The following is an 18,055-nucleotide window of genomic DNA, read 5'->3' as shown; positions in this document are numbered from 1 at the left end:
TAAAATGAGAAACTGCCTGAAGCTGGGACCAGGGGTTAAGAAAGTTAGCCCTAAATATTAATATATTAGGCAGGCTAAGGTTTATGGCATGTTTAAAATCACCCATGGTACAGAACTTTCTTTAGGATAAACTGGAGCTTAGTGGCCAGGATGTTAGACACAGGAATTGTTATGTTCTAAATGCTAAAACCTGCCACATCTGATAAATTAAAGTCTTATTTCTGAGGAGAGTACTCTTTCTTTTCCTGAACTTAGGATCATGAAGTGAAGTGGGAGGGGAACTGTAGTTGTCCTGTAGCAGACAGGTCCCTGTATCCCTAAACTTACTTACAATCCAGTATTTTGTTTATGGACTCATCCTCCTTAAGCAAAGGAAACACTGGTAAACAAATTTCTGGGAACATTTTGTTTCCTCCAAAATCTTTGGTGAAACAAGTAGATTTTAACAAGCTGAACACAAATATGCATTTATTATGTCTGTATCACGTACCATTTGCCAGAAAAGTGCAATATACATTAAGCATTGTTACATCTGTAGTGGCATAAGCTATAATGGCAATGTTGGCACCAGAAAACAAAACTAAAAATGTTTTGCAGCAGATTTTTGTTTGTAATCACTGTCTGATGCTTCGCCAATGAGAGTACAACAATAGTCACCCAGAATGGAGGGGTTCCACTTGCCTTGATACCGTTTCTCCATTTTGACAATGTCTTGATGAAGCCTTTCACCATGTTCGTCACTCACAGCGCCAAGGTTGTCTGGGAAGAAGTCCAAGTGGGAATGAAGAAAATGTATCTTCAGTGACATGTTGCACTTCATGAATTTGTATGCCTGAGGCAGATTTTCAACCTGTTCAACATAGTCTGCTGCCTTATAATTGCCTAGAAAGTTACAAACGACATTCTCGAAGGCTGTCCACGCAACACCTTCTGTACCTTGCAGAAGACCATCAAAGTGGCTGTCCTTCATCACAGCTCGGATTTGTGGGCCAACGAAAACACCTTCTTTATATCTTGGCATCACTTATGCATTGGAATCTTGCAGCCGAACTGGGGCTTGCCCGAGCAAGTTCTGGCATGATCAGGCAGAGTTTCTTGGTGTATTTTAAAAAAACATTAGAGTGTTACATGTTACATTGCTTATGGCCATCAAAAAAATGACATGAATTTTAAAAATCATAAAAGCTACTGTCCAGCAAGAAAATATATGTACACGAGATTGTTTTAAAATTTCACAATTATTGTAACAAAATTGGCTGTTTCTCAAAAACCTTATGTGATGTACAAATTTTGAAGTAATATCTGTGATCAACATCAAAAAATCTATTTGGAACACCAAAAAGCCTGAAGGAAACAAAAGCTTTGTTTACCAGTGAAATGGAATGGCCTCTGCCAATCTCTGTACAAATCTGGCAAAGGAGATGTTCTCTAACAGGGATTTCCCTCTCTCTGGTAGAGAAGAGTTGGAGGGGAGACCTGTCTACTCCTCTTCAAAGATATCCCTAGATCTGTAACTGTACTCCTAAGGAGTACTCGGTCAGAACCCAACTGGTATGTTGGTGATGACCCAAATAGTGCCAATCCTACAGAGACAAGCCCTCTGAGGGAAACACGTTTGTTGCGGCCTGGGGCCTGGAACCTGAGGAGCTGCACTTTGGGGAAGCTTCCAACCCTGAGACTGGCGATCACCGTTAGTGGAGCCCCCATCAACACCAATTCCTATCCGGGAGCCTGCATCAGTCTGTTTGAGCCAGTACAAGGATGCTGGGCAGTTGCAAAGATTTGAGCAGCATTTGGCCATGGCTTATATCAGAACTGGTGCTGTGCTTTGTCTTGTCCAGCTCCTCCTCAAAGACTGCTGATACCAATATTAGCAGGGAGGCAGAAAGAGTGGCAACCTCTTTCTGGGAAGTCAGAGGTATTGAGCATCGGGTGGAGAGAGAGAATACGCATGCTCGTGCTGGTCTCATGAGACATGCAGATTAACACAAGTATGCAGAGAGCTGCATGGTATCTGGCCAACATTAGCACTTTGGAGACAGTAGGAAAGCCTGAAGGGGGTAAGGATTGCAAGCTGCTGAAGGGCAGGAAACTGTCTGGTTGAGGAGGGGACAGTCATTCTGGAAACTTCTTGGCTGGTGGTGGTGTCTGAAGCCAGAGACTTTCAGGCCTAGCATGGGGAGAGGGGAGGTTCAGAGGCCGGAGACTTTCAGGCCGAGCAGTCTGAGGCTGGATACTTTCTGGCTGAGAATGAGGTTGGAGGCAAGGGGCCGACAAACAGGAACTGGGGAATGACTAGCTGATGGGGAGGGAATGGTTGGGGACAGGCTAGTTGCTTGGCAGGAATGACTGATGGAGGGTATGTTTGTAAACTGGACTTCTGAAAGAGAGTTTGTAGGATTGGGGATGAGCGTAAGAGGCTAGAGAGGGCATGGGGATGCGAAAAGGAGAAGGACCAGACAAGAGGTAAAAATCTCTCCCTACTCTTGAATCTCTCCTCTTTTGTTCCCATTAACTTCTTTCTAAAGCTTGTATGAACAGGCAAGATATCAAGGTGAGCTTAGAAGCTGCATTTAATCAGGAAAGGGGTGCCCAAACGATGAGTTTCTCCATCTTTAGGCCACATCTCTTGTACTTTGATTTCTCTTTCCATGCATAATACAGAATAAGCACTTAGAACTATTAGTAATGCTGTTTTTTGTCTTTTCCTTTTACTTATATTTGGCTTTTTAGTGTCAAAGCTTTTTTATTGGTTTGTCTTGGAATTAATCATACTCTTGATTTACATTAACTATAACTAAAGTGAAAAACTTGCAGTGGGAGCTGAGGGTCAGGGCTTGGTTGGCCTCCCAATCAAAAAGGCGCTCTTGCCCCGACTTAATGACAGTTTTAAAAATGTTACGCACAGATTTTTTTTTCTTTTGCACTGGATTTCACCAGGAGTAGCACATGACCGGGAAAACCTGTGACTCAGCCAGACCAACGCTGGGAGATTGGGCTGAATGTTGTACAGCGTGGCGGCTGTGGGCCTGCACTGCCTCCATCCCAAGCAGAGCCCCTACGGCCGCCAATATCAACTTAGAAAAATAACGAAAATGTTAGGACTGTACTGCAAACAATACTCGCTCGTCGCATCCAGCTCAACTCACTTCCTGTTAGAGAACACCGTTGTTGCGGCGTCTGGAGGCAGCCTAGCCCCAGTCTTTAGAAGGCCGCCTGTCGCCTCACTTACCCGGGTTACATTCAAACACAAGGGCTCCATCGTTGACCAGACCTCCGCGCTCCAGGCAGTCTGTTACCGTCCTGGCCAGGAGCGGGTTAACAATAAACCTGCGGAAGTAACGGCATGACAGCATTTTCTCAGCCATCTCTTCCTCGCCACCGAAATCCAGCGGCTCGCCGCGGGACAGGGGCTCATACAGTCCGCCACGTCGGGCCCCCACCACCGTCGACAGGCTGCGCGCCTGCAGCCGGGGCCCTGGGCCCGTCGACGGAGACAGCCACAGCAGAACACGGCAGCGGGAGCCGCGAAGGGCGCACAGGAGGGCGCGAGAACCCCGCAGCGCGGACATGAGGGGGGACCCCGGAGGAGCACGCGCTCACAGCCACTTCTTTTTCATCCAGACGCGAGAACGCTCCGGTTATGGCAGCAGACAGACACACGTGGGTGACCTTCCACACGTTCCGCGTCCCAGGCGGGGGAGCAAAACAGAATGCAACACGCATGCGTGGCATCTACCACATCAACTTTCTACCCGAGGGCGATGACTAGTTAAAATTAGAATTGAAAAGCGCAGGGAGGGGAGCACGTCCGCGCGCGAAGGCTACGTCGATGTTCGTCATTTGAAAGTGCAGTGACGTCAGTTCTCCCAAGAATGTCACCGACTCCAAGTTACTTCTCACCCTTTTCCCCGAGTGAAATGAACCGGCCCTACTGCCTGTCTTACAGCTAAACCACTGCGGCTGCTGTTGTACTGGGAAAGACGAGCGGGGTCACGTGACTCCCTGGGGCTCGGCGAGCACGCGCGGCCAGGGCCGTCAAGTGGCAGAATGTGATGGTGGGTGCAGCAGCTGTTGCTGTGGTGGCGGCGCGCGCACCCGCCGTGCCCCCGCCTCCCATCACCTGCGGGCCGCCTCTGCCGGGCAGCACAGCGAGGTGAGGAGGCCACCGAGACCCACGGCGCTCTGCGCTCACGGTAGGGAGCAGCCCGGCCTCGCACGGGGATCGGGATGGAGAGATCAGTGGCGGGGGGGGAAGGAGGAGGCTGGTGGCGGCCGCCGCGGATCCTGTCCCTGTCTCTGCGCAGGCTGGGTAGAAACGAAGTGGCGATGATTCCCGGATCCCGCCAGCTATCCCACGCCGCTCCGATGTAGCATCTATCAGTGCTAGGAGACCCGGAAGGGTCCGAGGAGCTCTGCCTTCCACGTGTCATTTTTCCGCTTTTCGGAGGATACTGGAGAGATAACCTGTCGGGGAAACTGATCTCTTACTGTTCCAAGACAGTCCAGATTCTTTCATTTTCCCTCCCCGGAGGAACCCCGATCACGTCTAATTTCCTGCAGTCCCAAGGGACCTTGATCGCTTTCCACGTCCTGCTCCAGGGGACACCGGTCCCCTCCGCGCTCTCCCCCGGATGACCCCTGAACCCTTCCACATCCCTGCCCTGGGACACTCCTTTCCCTTCATCTTCCCTGCCCAGGGTAACTTGATCTCATCCCTCTCCTATCCTTCCTGGTACACATCTCATTCCACTGCTCTAGATTTGTACCTGGGTGTCTAAACTAGGCATTTCATTCTTTCCCGAGGGAAAAGAAAATACGCCTTTTTATAGTAACAGTAACTGTTGGGATTATTTTTAAGTAATTTTAGGCCTGTATGTTTTCTAGCATGTTTCCTCGATCAGTTGAACATGTTTACCTCTCTTGTATAAACTGATAGGTCTATGAATTATAAGAAATTTGTATTGATGGATGTTTTCAGAGAGAATTAAATCCTCAACTGAACCTTCTCCCCATGATTTGAGTCTGCAGAGACTCTTGCTGTTCTTCAGCACCAGTGGATTATGTATGCTAGTTCTATATGATGCAGAAAGTGATGCTTTTAAGCATAATATGCTTAACCCTCTGGATGTGTCTGTCAGTAATTGGTGGGGGTGTGTGTCAGCATATGTGAGCACCCCACTATCCACTGAGGAACGTAAACATGCATTTTCTGAGGTATGCATGTCAGTTCTGAGCTATGCGCATACCTCATTGTTTACCTGCATACTTGCCAAGTTAAGCGTATATCTCAGAGTGTTTGCATGGAACTTCAGAGTTGTGCTCATAAATTCTGAACTAAATACATGCATACTCACTTTTGGGTTGGGGAGGGGGAAGAGAGTTCTTGTCCGTGGGGGGAGGTGTCAGAGTTGGGTTGGAGAGGAGAGGAGTGACTAGTTGACAACTGGTGAAATTCACCAGAATATGTTGTTACTTCTCTTAGCTTCACTATTCATCCACCACACTCAACTCAATCCCAAACCTTTCATCTCTTCTTCTCCCAGCCTGGTCCAACCAGAGCACTGTCAACCCTTCCCCCCTCCCAGCCTGACCTGAGCACTCTTCTCCTTTGCCTTCTCCTATCTATCAATGTCCAAGCATCCCTCTGCCTCTCAGTGGTTCAGCAGACCTAATATCTGTCTGCTTCCTTCCCTCCGGTCCTGCAGCCCTGTAAGAGCATGCGAGCATACTGCGTTCTTTGAAAGCATATGATAGCACACAGCAGCCCCTCATGGCCAGAACTACCCCATTGGCATTGTACTACCTTAGCATATCACATATGGAGAAATATTTATTTAATTATTTATTGTAGGTACTTCCCTGTTCCCAGAGGGCTTATAATTTCATTTAATAGGATTTTTCTCCCATTCTGTGTCTATGGGAAAATGCTCAGTAAATGCCCTAAATTTGGAAGGTGAAATGACTTGTCCATATAACTGTATATATATATACATACACACCAATATATTTAATTTTTATTAAAACATTTTATATTCCACAGATTCCTTTAGTATTGTTCAATGCGGATAACATATTTATATATGTTATAGTGTTTTGTCACAGATATTTGAAGTGATCAGTTTAAACTGTATTGCAGGATGTAATTGCTGCTCAGGATCCTTGAACTGCTGATTTCTGCTGCCTGAAAAAGTATCTGTTCTACTATCTCTTTAGATTGTTGGATTGTACCATTTAAGAGAACGGTGAGTATTTTGCAAGGTATAATTTTTGTTTTGCCTTTTGCAGACTCTCTTTTTGCATATTTTATGTTTGATGACAGTAACAAACAATGTAGAAGTAAAGAATTTTAGATTTTTAGGAAAGGGTGCACAAAACCATGGCATTCTTTTCGTTTCTGTCTGCTTTTGTTAGCGAGTATGTTGAAAACCTTGTGTTTCAGGTTATTTCCATTCTAGACAAGTTCTCCTCAATTATAGTCTTGCCATTTGGTATTTGAAGAGAAAAACTTATGTTATCTGAGATCAATAGTATATTTGTGGAGTGCATGTAGTGGGAGAATATGGACTGGATCCAAACTTTGATTTAATGCACTACATGGGAAAGATTTACATATGGTACATACTGATAGAAGGAAGCCTTAGGTCAGTTATGTATGTGATCAATTTATCTAAAGAGAGGCAGCAGGGATTCTGGAAGAAAGCCACAATGCTTTGAATATGTTTGATGACTCATGAGGACGTTACTGGCTCAAGAAATGCCCCGGCTAGGGTAAGTGCTAGCCTGAGAGATTCAAGGCTGTGTTTGGGTTGTGTCATTTGTACTGATGGATTTGAAATGAAGCTGCAAGTTTTACTGTTGCTTAGATTTTTTTACTCTGATTTCGTGGGAACAAGTGGAGTTCCCCAGTTGTTGTTTTTTCTGGTTGCTTCCCTTTAATAGGTCCGGCTTCTTATTTCACCCTTGCCCTCCAACAGGGACACCTCTTCTATGGAAGAGTATTATGGTTCTGTATGGAACATGTATGACTGATTTATGCAGTCATGTATGAGATACTTGTGTTTTGCTTGTATTGGGCTGAAAATTCTATGAAAGCATTTTTTTATTCTGCTGTTTTGGGGAGGAAAAACATTTATTCAGAAGTTCAATTTGATGTTCTTCCTTGGAAGTGTCAGTATAGAATGTTTGGATATTAGGGAACGAGTATGATTTATCCCCTGTGTCTTTTATTCAGTTAATTACTGATATGTTATTTTTGTAAATTAGCTACTTTATTTGCTTTAATAAAGTGTTACATTTGCGACTTGCGGGACGGCTCCACAAGCAGGCTCATTCATCCCCAGCTACTATCGATGCTCATTGATGTGGCACGCAGCTGGAACGCCACCACTGCCTTCATCCTGCTGACCTCCATAGATGCATGCATGTGGCACACACCCAGAGATAAAGGCCTTGCGTTGGGAAACTGGAGCGGCACTGGTGTGATGATGATGTCAGCACGGGCTAAGGACTGAAAACCCAGCTGTGCTCCCAGCCGGCGCCTTTGCAACAGGTCCTTTGCTGTGCCTGCAGTCGCATTGCTCCTGCGTCCAGCCTGCCCCATTAAGCTTTGTCTAGCCAACCTTTGTCCTGCCTGCCCAGCCAAACTTCATTAGCCTTGCGTCGTCCAGCTAGACTAGCCAAGTCCCTTCCAGTTTTGCCTCGTCCACCCTTGCTTTGTCCAGCCTGCCTCACCTAGTCTGGTCTGTGTCTTGCCTGTCCTTGTCTTGCTTGTTCTTGTCTATCCTTCACCTGTTCCCAGTGTCTCCCTCATCTTGTTTCTGCTCCTTCCCTTGCCTTTGATGGACTTTGCCCCAGCCCTGCCTTATTCCCTGCCTGTTTCTTGTCTGTCTGTCTCCATCTTGTTCGTGCTTCTGCCCGACTTCCGGTTAAGTGCCTCATGGTAGTTAGTGAAAGCTGGTCAATCAAATTTGCTTTCATAAATAAATATGCCTGACTTGAAACCAGTTCATGTTAATTTGGAAAAACAAATTACCTCCATTTATTTATTTATTTATACTGGTGCATCCTCTCTTAGAATTTCTGAGCTTATCTTATGCTTAAAACAATATTAGCATAAACATTGCATGGCAGGTTTCAAGGATCCAAGTCCCGTGGATTTATGTGCATGTGTATGTATGTACAGTTATGTTGATAAGTTTGCATATCCCTGGCAGAATTTGTAAGATCTGTAGCATTTTACGAAGACATGAGTGATCAGACAAAACATGTCTGTTGTTTTTAATGTGTTTCAAATTAAAATATTATGATCACAGAATAACACAATCATTAAACAAACCATAGCAATAAGGGAAATAATAAAATGGTCCTGTTTAAAAGTCTTCATACCCTTAGTTCTTAATATCGAGTATTGCCCCCTTTTGCATCAGTGAAGGCTTGCAGTTTTTTGTGATAGTTGTGAATGAGGCCCTTTATTTTCTCATGTGGTAAAGCTGCCCATTCCTCTGCAAAAAGCCTCCAGCTCCTGTAAATTCTTTGGTTGTCTAGCATGAGCTGCATATTTGAGTTCTCCCCAGAGTGGCTCAATGATGCTGAGGTCAGGAGACTGTGATGGCCACTCCAGATCCTTCCCTTTCTTCTGCTGCAGCCACTGAAGGGTCGACTTGGCCTTATATTTCAGATCACTGCCATGTTGGAAAGTCCAAGTGCACCCCATGCACATCCTCCTGGCTGATTAATGCAAATTCTCCTCCAATATTTTCTGATAAGATGCTGCCTTCATCCTGCCATCAATTTTGACTAAATTCCCAGTGCCGCTTTAGCTCACTCTGCCCAAAACAACAGAGAACCACCTCCATGCTTTACAGTAGGAATAGTGTGCTTCTTGTAAAGTCGTTTATAGTTGTGACCATAAAGTTCAATTTTGGTCTCATCACTCCAAATTATTTTGTTCCAGAAGTTTTGAGGCTTCTCTAGGTGCTGCCTGGCGTATTGTACACAGGCTGTTTTGTGGAGTTGGTGCAGCAATGGCTTTTTTTCTTGCAACTCTACCATGCAGCCCATTTTTGTTCAAGTATCTCCTTATTGTGCTTGCTGAAACACACACATCACTTTGTTTCAGAGAAGCCTGTCTTTCAGTAGAAGTTGCTTGTGGGTTTTTCTTTGCATCCCAACAAATTTTCCTGGCAGTTGTATCTGAAATCTTTCTTGGTCTGCCATGGTATTAACAGAAGCCATAATTTCCACTTCTTGATCAGAGTTTTAATACTACTGTTGGCATTTTCAAATCATTAGATATCTTTTTATATCCTTTTCCTGATTTATAAAGTTGAACTACTTTTGCTCGCAGATGCTTTGACAGTTCTTTTGTGCTCCCCATGCTTCAGAAACCTCCAAAGTTAATGCAGCCCTGGATGCAATTCACAAGGGTTTCTTAAGAGCTAAGAAACTCATTGACTATTTATACACAGACACAATTACAATCAGACAAGGCACAGGTGTGGCTACCTACCCTTCATTGCCATCTCAACCTGTGTGTGTCAACTTGAGTGTATATTATCAGTCTAAATAGTAGGGATGTGCATTCGTTTCATTCATTTAATTCGTTTCATACGTTTCCCATTACATGTCAATTAGATGTGCATTTGTTTCATACGTTTCATATTACATGCTTGTATAGGAAACGGATGAAACGGATGAAACGAATGCACATCCCTACCAAATAGTCAAGAATATGCAAACTTTTGTACAGGACCATTTTACTATTTCCCTTATAGCTATGATTTAATTATGCTATTCTGTGATGCATAATAGTTTTTATTGAGATTGCTTTTCAGCAGCTGTTGTTTGTTTTTATCTGATCTTGTTTTCCATTTGCTGTATTTGGAACCTGCTCCACACTTTGGTGGGCAGGGGTAAGAAATATTTTAAATAAATTGCCATAGCAAGAAAGCCCATCACAAAATGATGGCATACAGTAACAGGGAAGTTGTTTGTAGCAGCCCCAACATCTCCCTTCTCGAAAACATTGTACACCCTGATCCTCCCAAGATGAATTGCATCCTCTTCCCCCCCCCCCCCATGGTAGTATACCTTGGCAATCTCATGATGCCTCCATCCTTTCCATGCCCCGAGTAAAAGGCAAAATCTTGGGGGTAGGAATGGCAGCCTAATCGCCCCTGCCCTGCTGGCCAGGGCATTGAACATGGTGTTGGCTGAGCCCCCAGCCGTCTGTTCCCCTCACATTTGTGTCTTTGTTCCAGGCTAGTGGCAAATAATGTGTCCTCTTTGCGAGGAGTGTGTGCATATGTGTGATTTCCTTCTGCACCAGTGCAGCGCACAGCCCGAAACAAACACCACAGGAACACGCTGAACTGCCTTTTATATGTAGAGAGATTCTTCTTGCAGGGTTTGTATTTGGCAGGGTATAAAGGTGTTTGGTGGGTCTTGAACCGGGGTTCGCCCTGTCAGAGGTTGATGCCTTGCTAGTGAGACCACGGAGGGACTAACTGAGGTAGCTCAGACCAGTATTAGCCAGGGACATGGCCCTGCCCCTGAGGGCCTGGATTGGTTCTCGGGGATGGGTAAGAGACTCAAAAAGGAGTTGCTGGGAAAGGTCCCAGTGTTCAGACAACTTAATGACTGAGGGCTGCGTTTGGGAGCTGGAAGGGGTGGCGTTGTGGCTGCAGGGTATGCCTGGACTCTGAATTAACATGGACGGTGAAGTAACACGGTCATTCGCAGTGAGCAATGAACTGCTTGACTGGGTTCACTGACTTTTCTAAAGAAACCAATGCCTTTGTAAATAAAACCCTTGTATTTGAATATGAAGGAGAATTGTAGCTGAGTCCGTCAGGGGCCCTAACCGGATAGTATTTTAGGTAGAGCGCAGTGTATCCCAGCCAGTGTACTGCGGCTGAAGTACAGGTGTGCCGCAAGAAGAACCCAGTAGGAAAAGTTGAGGTGTGGTCGTCTTCATTTTCTTTCTCCTTCCTGGCCTTCAGGATGTCCTCCTGCTAGTTGGGGGTGGGGGGAGAGGTGGGTCAGAGAACACTGCTGATTTGGTGCTGCTGTGTCCTCTGCTGGTTTTCCTCTGCAGCTGAAAGGCACAGATCCTGTAGTCTTGCAAGATCCGCTAGCCTCGTGCTGTTCCAAATGTGGAGGAGGAAGAAGCAGCACTAGGTCAGTGTTGCTCAGACTTCTGCCTATTTCAGGAGATGGGGAGGGAGAGGAGAAGGGACAGATGAATGTGCCAATGTGTGTAGGGAGAGACAGATGAATGTGCCGCTGGGGGGTGGGGGGGGGGGGGGAGAGGGAAAGGAAGGTGATGATGCCACTGGGGGCAAAAGGAGAAGGTAAGGGAAGAAAGTGATGACAATGCCAGGGGGTGGAGGGAGAGGGAAGGGAAGAGAAGGTGGTGATGATGCCAGGGGATGAAGAGAGAGGGAAGAGAAGGCGATGATGGTGAAGGTAATGGTGTGCCACGATGAAGGGGTTCCCAACCTTTTTGTATCATAGGAACCCAGGATACAAAAAAGGTAGGGAACACCTAGTAAAGAAGATGTGATTGAGTATTGGAGCCACATGATTAAAAATGGTCTCTGGGACAGTTTTTGCACAATCAAGCTTTCTGCGCATAAATCCCTGAGTACAGGACACCCACACCATGAATTCCTGGTTCAGCCTCATAGACTGACATTGGCCACAGAAACTTTACATAAGAACATACGATATGCCATACTGGGTCAGACAAATGATCCATCAAGCCCAGTATCCTGTTTCCAACAGTGGCCAATCCAAGTCACAAGTACCTGGCAAGTACCCAAACATTAAATAAATCACAAGCTACTATTGCTTATTAATTAATAGCAGTTTATGGATTTTTCCTCTAGGGAACCTTGAAGTACCATCTGACCAGATGTTAAATTTTGAGCACTGGTTAAGCCTACACACTCTGCATTGATGGGTATTAGCTAATGCCTTCATTAGCATGGGATTTCTATGCAAGGGCACCAAGCTGGTTATGTATTCCGTTGCTTGACCGGCCTATGCAAACAAATGGTCTTTGCTACCCACAAACATCTTTGAATAGCAGCACAGTCATTAGTCCATTATAGCCTACTTTCCATCTTCTGATGCTTTGTATTTTTTTTTTATTATTATTATTTATTGTATTATATGAAATGATTTCATATTTAATTTTTTTTTTCTTTCATTAACTGCTTCAATGATGATTAGAATTACAGTATTTCAAGTGAAAAAAAAAAAATAATACTCTACTAGTCTAGATCACGGGATCTCATTTAGCAATATTATGTCTAGTTTTATAATTTCCAAACAAGATGTCTTTCTTGCTTTTATTGTTTTATAAGCGGCTACTCCAAGAGCTCAGTACAGTGTACCACATTTGTCAATCAGGTCCCCCGACATGGACCGGGTTTCGCCCAGAGCTGCGTTAGGAGGGACTAATAGTGTTTAATTACAACCACTTAAGGATATTCCAGTTTTGAGCCAATGGCAATAAAAGCAAGAAAGACATCTTGTTTGAAAAACTTTATTTAAGCCTTTGGACTGTATACTTTGCCTGCTCTCCTTCCTTGTGTGTGGATTATTATTGGAGAGTAGAACTTCTCCTGTTTCTTACTGTTAGTTTTATAATTTGTAATTTGTTGAGGTGTTCAAACTAAGATGTGAATTTTATGTATGTTTCATTGTTAACTGCCGAGAGTTTATTTATTTATATGATTTACATTCCGCTTTTTGGTACTTCAAAGCAGATTGATAATTGAGCAGGATATAAATGTTTTAAATAAATAAATAAGAGTTGCGTACAGTACCTACATGCACATTTTCTTTTGGTGCGCAAAACTCCTTGCTGCATCGGAAAAAAAAAATTTCCTTATCAAAAAAAAAAAAAGTGCACTCTACCAAACATACGGTAACTTATTGCAGTTTTCTCCAACTTTTTCAAGCTCAAAGCATACCTACATTAACAAAAAATGTCATATGGCACATCAGTCTCCACAGAGCAGACAGTGCAGACATGACAAAGACTCATAAGAAGTGCAAGGGAATCACTGAAAATCCCACCACCTCACTGAAAGACCCACCACAGAGGGAGAGAGGGAGTGGAGACAGACATGAACCCGATCACAATGGCGCAGTTCCCTCTATATGCAAGTGCAGGATAAGGGAGAAGTCAATGTGGTGCATTCAGCCGGCTCAGTTAGTTAACTTGGCTACCACATATGGCTGCCAGAGCGCCTTCACTGCTACTACGCCCAGCGTTCAGCATACGTCACATCTAGTGCTCGGTGCAAACTCTCCCCCTCTCAGCCTGGGTATAGGGCAGAGGAGTCAAATGGAGGCTGAAGCCTGAAAAGATGAGGAGGTGCAATGTGTTTACTGCACAAAACAGGGCCCAGCTTTCTGTGCTGTGCATGCTGCCCATTAATTACTACACTCCGGGGCTCATGCCGTAGCTAGGAAGAGGCATGCATGATTACACATGTTCACAGAAAGGAGCGCCTACATATTTAAGACCCACTCTTGATGTCCCTTGATGCTGTGAGGTGTTAAGAGCAGAGGCTATATGCTAGCCTGGATCTGAGTGGCAGTGGTGACTTTTCCATGGCATTTCTGATCAGATTTGAAGGCACACTGTTTGGGAAATCCTGCCTTATTACATTGGTCCCTCTGTGTTTGTGTGGTGGAGAGATTTCATGTGTATTGTTTGGATGTGGTTTAGGATGTTAGGGGCCTGTTACTGTAACAGTAGCTGGATCTTGTCTCCCAGGCCTTAACTTGTGGTTAGCTTTACAAGATCTGAAGCCAAGTTCATATTTAGAATTGTTGGTTCATCAAAAGCTGGATTACACTGTATTCTGTTTCGTGGTTTTTTTTCCTGTATTTTTTCTTGGGGTTGAACTCTAATACAGCACTTGGACTATACACATTTAAAGACACGTGCTCTGTTAATGATTGTGTTCCATTACATGATTGCTTTCTCTGTTTTTAGTTACAAGGGTTTGTATATTGGAGGCTAAAAAAGCATAACCTCTGTGGAACATGTGTGACTCTGAGAACATGCGTTATTTCTTTCCCCTGAATAATTTTCATTTTAATATTAAAGCATTTCTTTTCCATATTGGCTCTGCTAAGGACTGGGCTTGCAATGCTTCTTTGCTTCTACCCAGTATATCTCTGGTATCCCCTGACCTGTCTCCTTATTTTTGTGTTCATCCAGTGGGAACTCACAGTCCATGACAGTGGGAGTGAGAGGGCTAGAAATGTAAAAATAATGTAAGAAATACACTTGAGCCATATTTTAATATAGTAATCAGGAATAGTTTTGAAATTAATTTTTTTCTACTAATTTTGAGAAACAAGGGACTGAAAGAATTGGTTGGATTTTGTGGTGAGAGGGGGGTTTAAGATCACTGCAAGCCTACTCTTTGACCAAAAGCAAGAAGTATTGTGGCTTTGCTGCATCCCACACTGTGAGGTTCTAAGTCTTTTTCACTTTACATGAAGTGTAACATGAGCCTGAGTTAGTTGCAAAGTGATTTTTGTTCCTTTAGCAGAAGGATAACTTTCCTATCCTCCTGTCAAGCATTCCTAGCGTCCAGCCAGGCAAGAATGCCTTCCTGACCGAGCGTCACTTCTCCGAGGAATGTAGTTTCCAGGTACATCGGTTTGAAGATTTGGCTTCAGTTTCTGGGTTTATATGTCCTATGAAGATATCCAAAAGGGGTACACCACACAAAAACGTATGGTGAAAAACAAGTATTTATTTTGGCTTAATTTAGCTTGTACAGTTACAGCAAATGTAACCAGACAGACAAACCTTGATATATGTTTTACAAGAATGCATCTGTCAGGGATGCCCACTATCTTACTGACTTTTCTGTTATTAGAGCTATTAACTCTTAAATTAAGAGATGTTAAAAACATATCCTGGAATATGGCTTGTCCTCTGGGAACTTCACCTTAGTCAGCTTCCAGATTACATGGTGCTCTCTATTGGCAATCTTTTCATTTTGTCATTGGAGATTATGTGATAGCTGGTGCTGACAAATGGAGATAGTATCTCTAATATCTGGGCAGGTGCCCATCTGAGCAGTTGAGGACTGGAGCGGGTCACCCTTGCATACATAGCAGAGCTATCCCCCTTTGTCGGTTGGTCGGATAAAATCCTCTCTCAGCAGTTTTTGTCCATTCCGTTCAGCATGTTTTATTATCCTTTTCAAAGATGTCTCTAAAATTACACATCCTAAAGAATAAAAATATGTCAAGATAATATTTTCAGTATGTTGACATAAATCTGTCAGTATTTTAGTAACAATTCATAAGTACCTTCAACACACATTTCCTCAAGAAGGCTTTAAAAACGACAGCACTTCCGTTTTCATATACATATTTACATATTCAACTTTCTGTTATTCCTTCCAGATTTCACATCTCATTATATTCTCAGTGTTGTGTTATGTGAAAAGCATTTCCCCTGCTTTTCCTTATCTTGCCATCACCATCAGAAAATAATCAGATTCTCCAGGGGAACACATCTTTTGTATATCCCCTTACAAAGATCTGAACACAGTTCACAAGATTAAAGCGGTCAAACCTGAGAACCACACAGAACACACCCACCCCTTCCCCAGCAGAGCTTCCTCCTCCTCAGAGGCAGCCTACGGCAAATAAAGTGTAATCTCTCTTTATACAGAACAAGCCGCATCCGTGTGCCTGCACAATGGGCTACGGTTTCAGTCTTTCTGGGCTGCCCCAACCAAATTTTATATATGTGGAGGTTGCACATGGAGGTTGAAAAAAAAATCCTGATTGTTTTTCATTATGTACAACTGTTTATAATATAAATATTGAATTTATCTGAGAGTTTTTCTCCCCCCCACATACAGTACATAAAATCCAGGCCACTCTCCCACCCGAATGCTTCCTCCCAACTCCAGAGCTCTCCCCTGTATCCCAGCAGTCTCCCTTTCCCAGGTACTCGGTGCTCCTCTTCCGTGGAGCTACTGGTATTATGCATGCCATAAGGCCGAAAAGGAGCATGCATGTGCACGCCCAGTGCTGTGCAGAAGGCCCTGCCCCTCCTTGCAGCATCTGAGAGCATATGCTATCAAGAAATGAAAAGATTTAACAGAATATCTCTATCTTTCTATCTATATATACACACACACACACACATCAAATTTGATGAACTGACACCCCATTTTCGCCATGGATGCTGAATAAATACATTTTTTAAACTAAATAACTTGATCCTTCCCCCTACCACTCAAATATTAGTACCAGGCCAGAGTTGTTTATTGAGTGAAAGAGAATCTAAGCCTTATAGGCTTTAAACTTGCCGTGTTTGCACTAAACCAAAATAAAGAAACAACATAAAGCAGAGAAGATCAATCTTTCACACACCAAGAGCTAAAGAATCAGAATGTACAGTGCTAAATTGTCTCACATTTTCAAAAGATGAGAGGTCTGTGGATGGGGAGTTCCTCTTTCAGCAGTATCTATCTCTCTCTCAATCCACCCACCATGTGCCCACCAGTTTCTCTCTCAGTCCCATCCTGTTCCCACCAGGCTCTCTCTCAATCCTCTCACCCTGTTTCCACCAGGTTCTCAATTCCCCCAGCCTGTACCCACCAGTCTCTCTCAATCCTTTCACCTTTTCCGTACCAATGTCTTAATCTTCACACCCTGTCCCCATCTGCTGACCAGCATTTCCCCCCTCCCCCCATGCTTTGTCCAATGTCTGTCTGTCCCTACCAGTCTCTCTCTCTAGAGCCCCAGCATAATATTCCCCAACCACCACAAGGACTTGGCGGCCTCAATATTAACACCTCCTGCCCTACCTTTTGTGTTATTTTGCCCACCCTATTAACCTTACTGGTGCTTGGCAAAGGGTATCTCCCCTGCCTCTACCCCATACTCTTATGCTCTCCTCTGCTCTCACCTCCTCTTAATCTTTCTTTCTGCCCCCAGATCCCACCCCTCCCTATCCTCTGGTTCTCACGCATAAACAGTCAGCCATCATTCCTTCTGGCTCTCACAAAGCCACCCTCTCTCCCCTAACATTCGGCCCTTTTCAAGTCACTCCCCCACAAGCATTCACCCCCTTGCACTGCCCAGTGTTTCCCTGGGGCGGATGCCAAGAGGGAAAAAAAGAGCATGCCAAGAGCATACCATACAGGCTGCTGGGAATATAGGGCTGGCCCAATCAGAAGATTACAGGGGCATGTCTGACTCTCCCAAGATACAGGACGAATATACCAAGACTGCCGGGAAAGCCAGCAGCCTCCGCAGCCCAGTGGCAAGTTCATGGCCCGAAAGTCACAGGTTCGAACCCCATTGACCCTGACAGTTACCACCACGGCCTTTTATTGAACAAATACCCCCCCCCCCCTGGCTTTACCCTTCTACCCCATCCCTGGATCTCTCATGTCCCTTCCACCCTACCCACATGGCTCTTTTACAATACCCTATCCCAGCCCTGTCTCAACCCATTTTTCCTACCCATGCCTTGGTCCCCTCACACCTGGTGCCATGGACTGAGTGCAGGAACAAGATGTGGATAGTCCAATTTGCATTGCTGACTTCAGGGAAAAGGGGAAGGAAATAATATTGACTCTTCCCCATCTCCTCTTCATAATAAGCTCCTCCTTGTATTGTTACCCCTACCAACTCTCGCAGCATTCACCCCTTTTCACATCGCTGCTCCCAGGAGCATTCACCCTCTCTTGTACCACGTCTCCTTCAAGCATTCACACCTTTCCCCTCCCCAACATTCACTTCTTGCTCCCTGTAAGTATTCATGAACTACATTTTCCCGTAGATAAGCAGCTGAATTAGCCATGCTGTCTGGGATGTCCTCCGTGCCACTAGGTGGCAGAACTCTCAAAGCTAAACAAGTCTTGCTAGTGATGTGCGCCCGCTTGTATGTTCCTGTGTCACCTCAGATCTCCTCAATCTGTTTTTTTTCCATGCAACTAAGTGCACGCGGAGCTCTCTCTCTCTCTCCTCACAACTTTCTAAATAAATA

General features: G+C 44.6%; 2 protein-coding genes across 2 annotated transcripts in view; one reads left to right on the top strand and one right to left on the bottom strand.

Annotated features, from left to right (window-relative positions):
- Positions 1-3,734, bottom strand: part of TFB2M (transcription factor B2, mitochondrial) — a 60,987-nt gene extending 57,253 nt beyond the window's left edge. The window contains exon 1 of the mRNA XM_029593950.1: positions 3,233-3,734. Coding sequence (XP_029449810.1) covers positions 3,233-3,572 — 340 coding nt within the window. The 5' untranslated portion in view covers positions 3,573-3,734. The remainder of the gene's footprint in view (positions 1-3,232) is intronic.
- A 291-nt stretch (positions 3,735-4,025) lies between these two features.
- CNST (consortin, connexin sorting protein) overlaps positions 4,026-18,055 on the top strand; it is a gene marked incomplete in the record, with an annotated part of 278,963 nt that continues 264,933 nt past the window's right edge. Inside the window, 2 exon segments of the mRNA XM_029593949.1 lie at positions 4,026-4,196; positions 6,140-6,245.

The sequence above is a fragment of the Rhinatrema bivittatum genome, chromosome 3, assembly GCF_901001135.1.
Source record: "Rhinatrema bivittatum chromosome 3, aRhiBiv1.1, whole genome shotgun sequence".
NCBI lineage: Eukaryota > Metazoa > Chordata > Amphibia > Gymnophiona > Rhinatrematidae > Rhinatrema > Rhinatrema bivittatum.
This window is presented reverse-complemented; position numbering and strand designations above follow the sequence as displayed.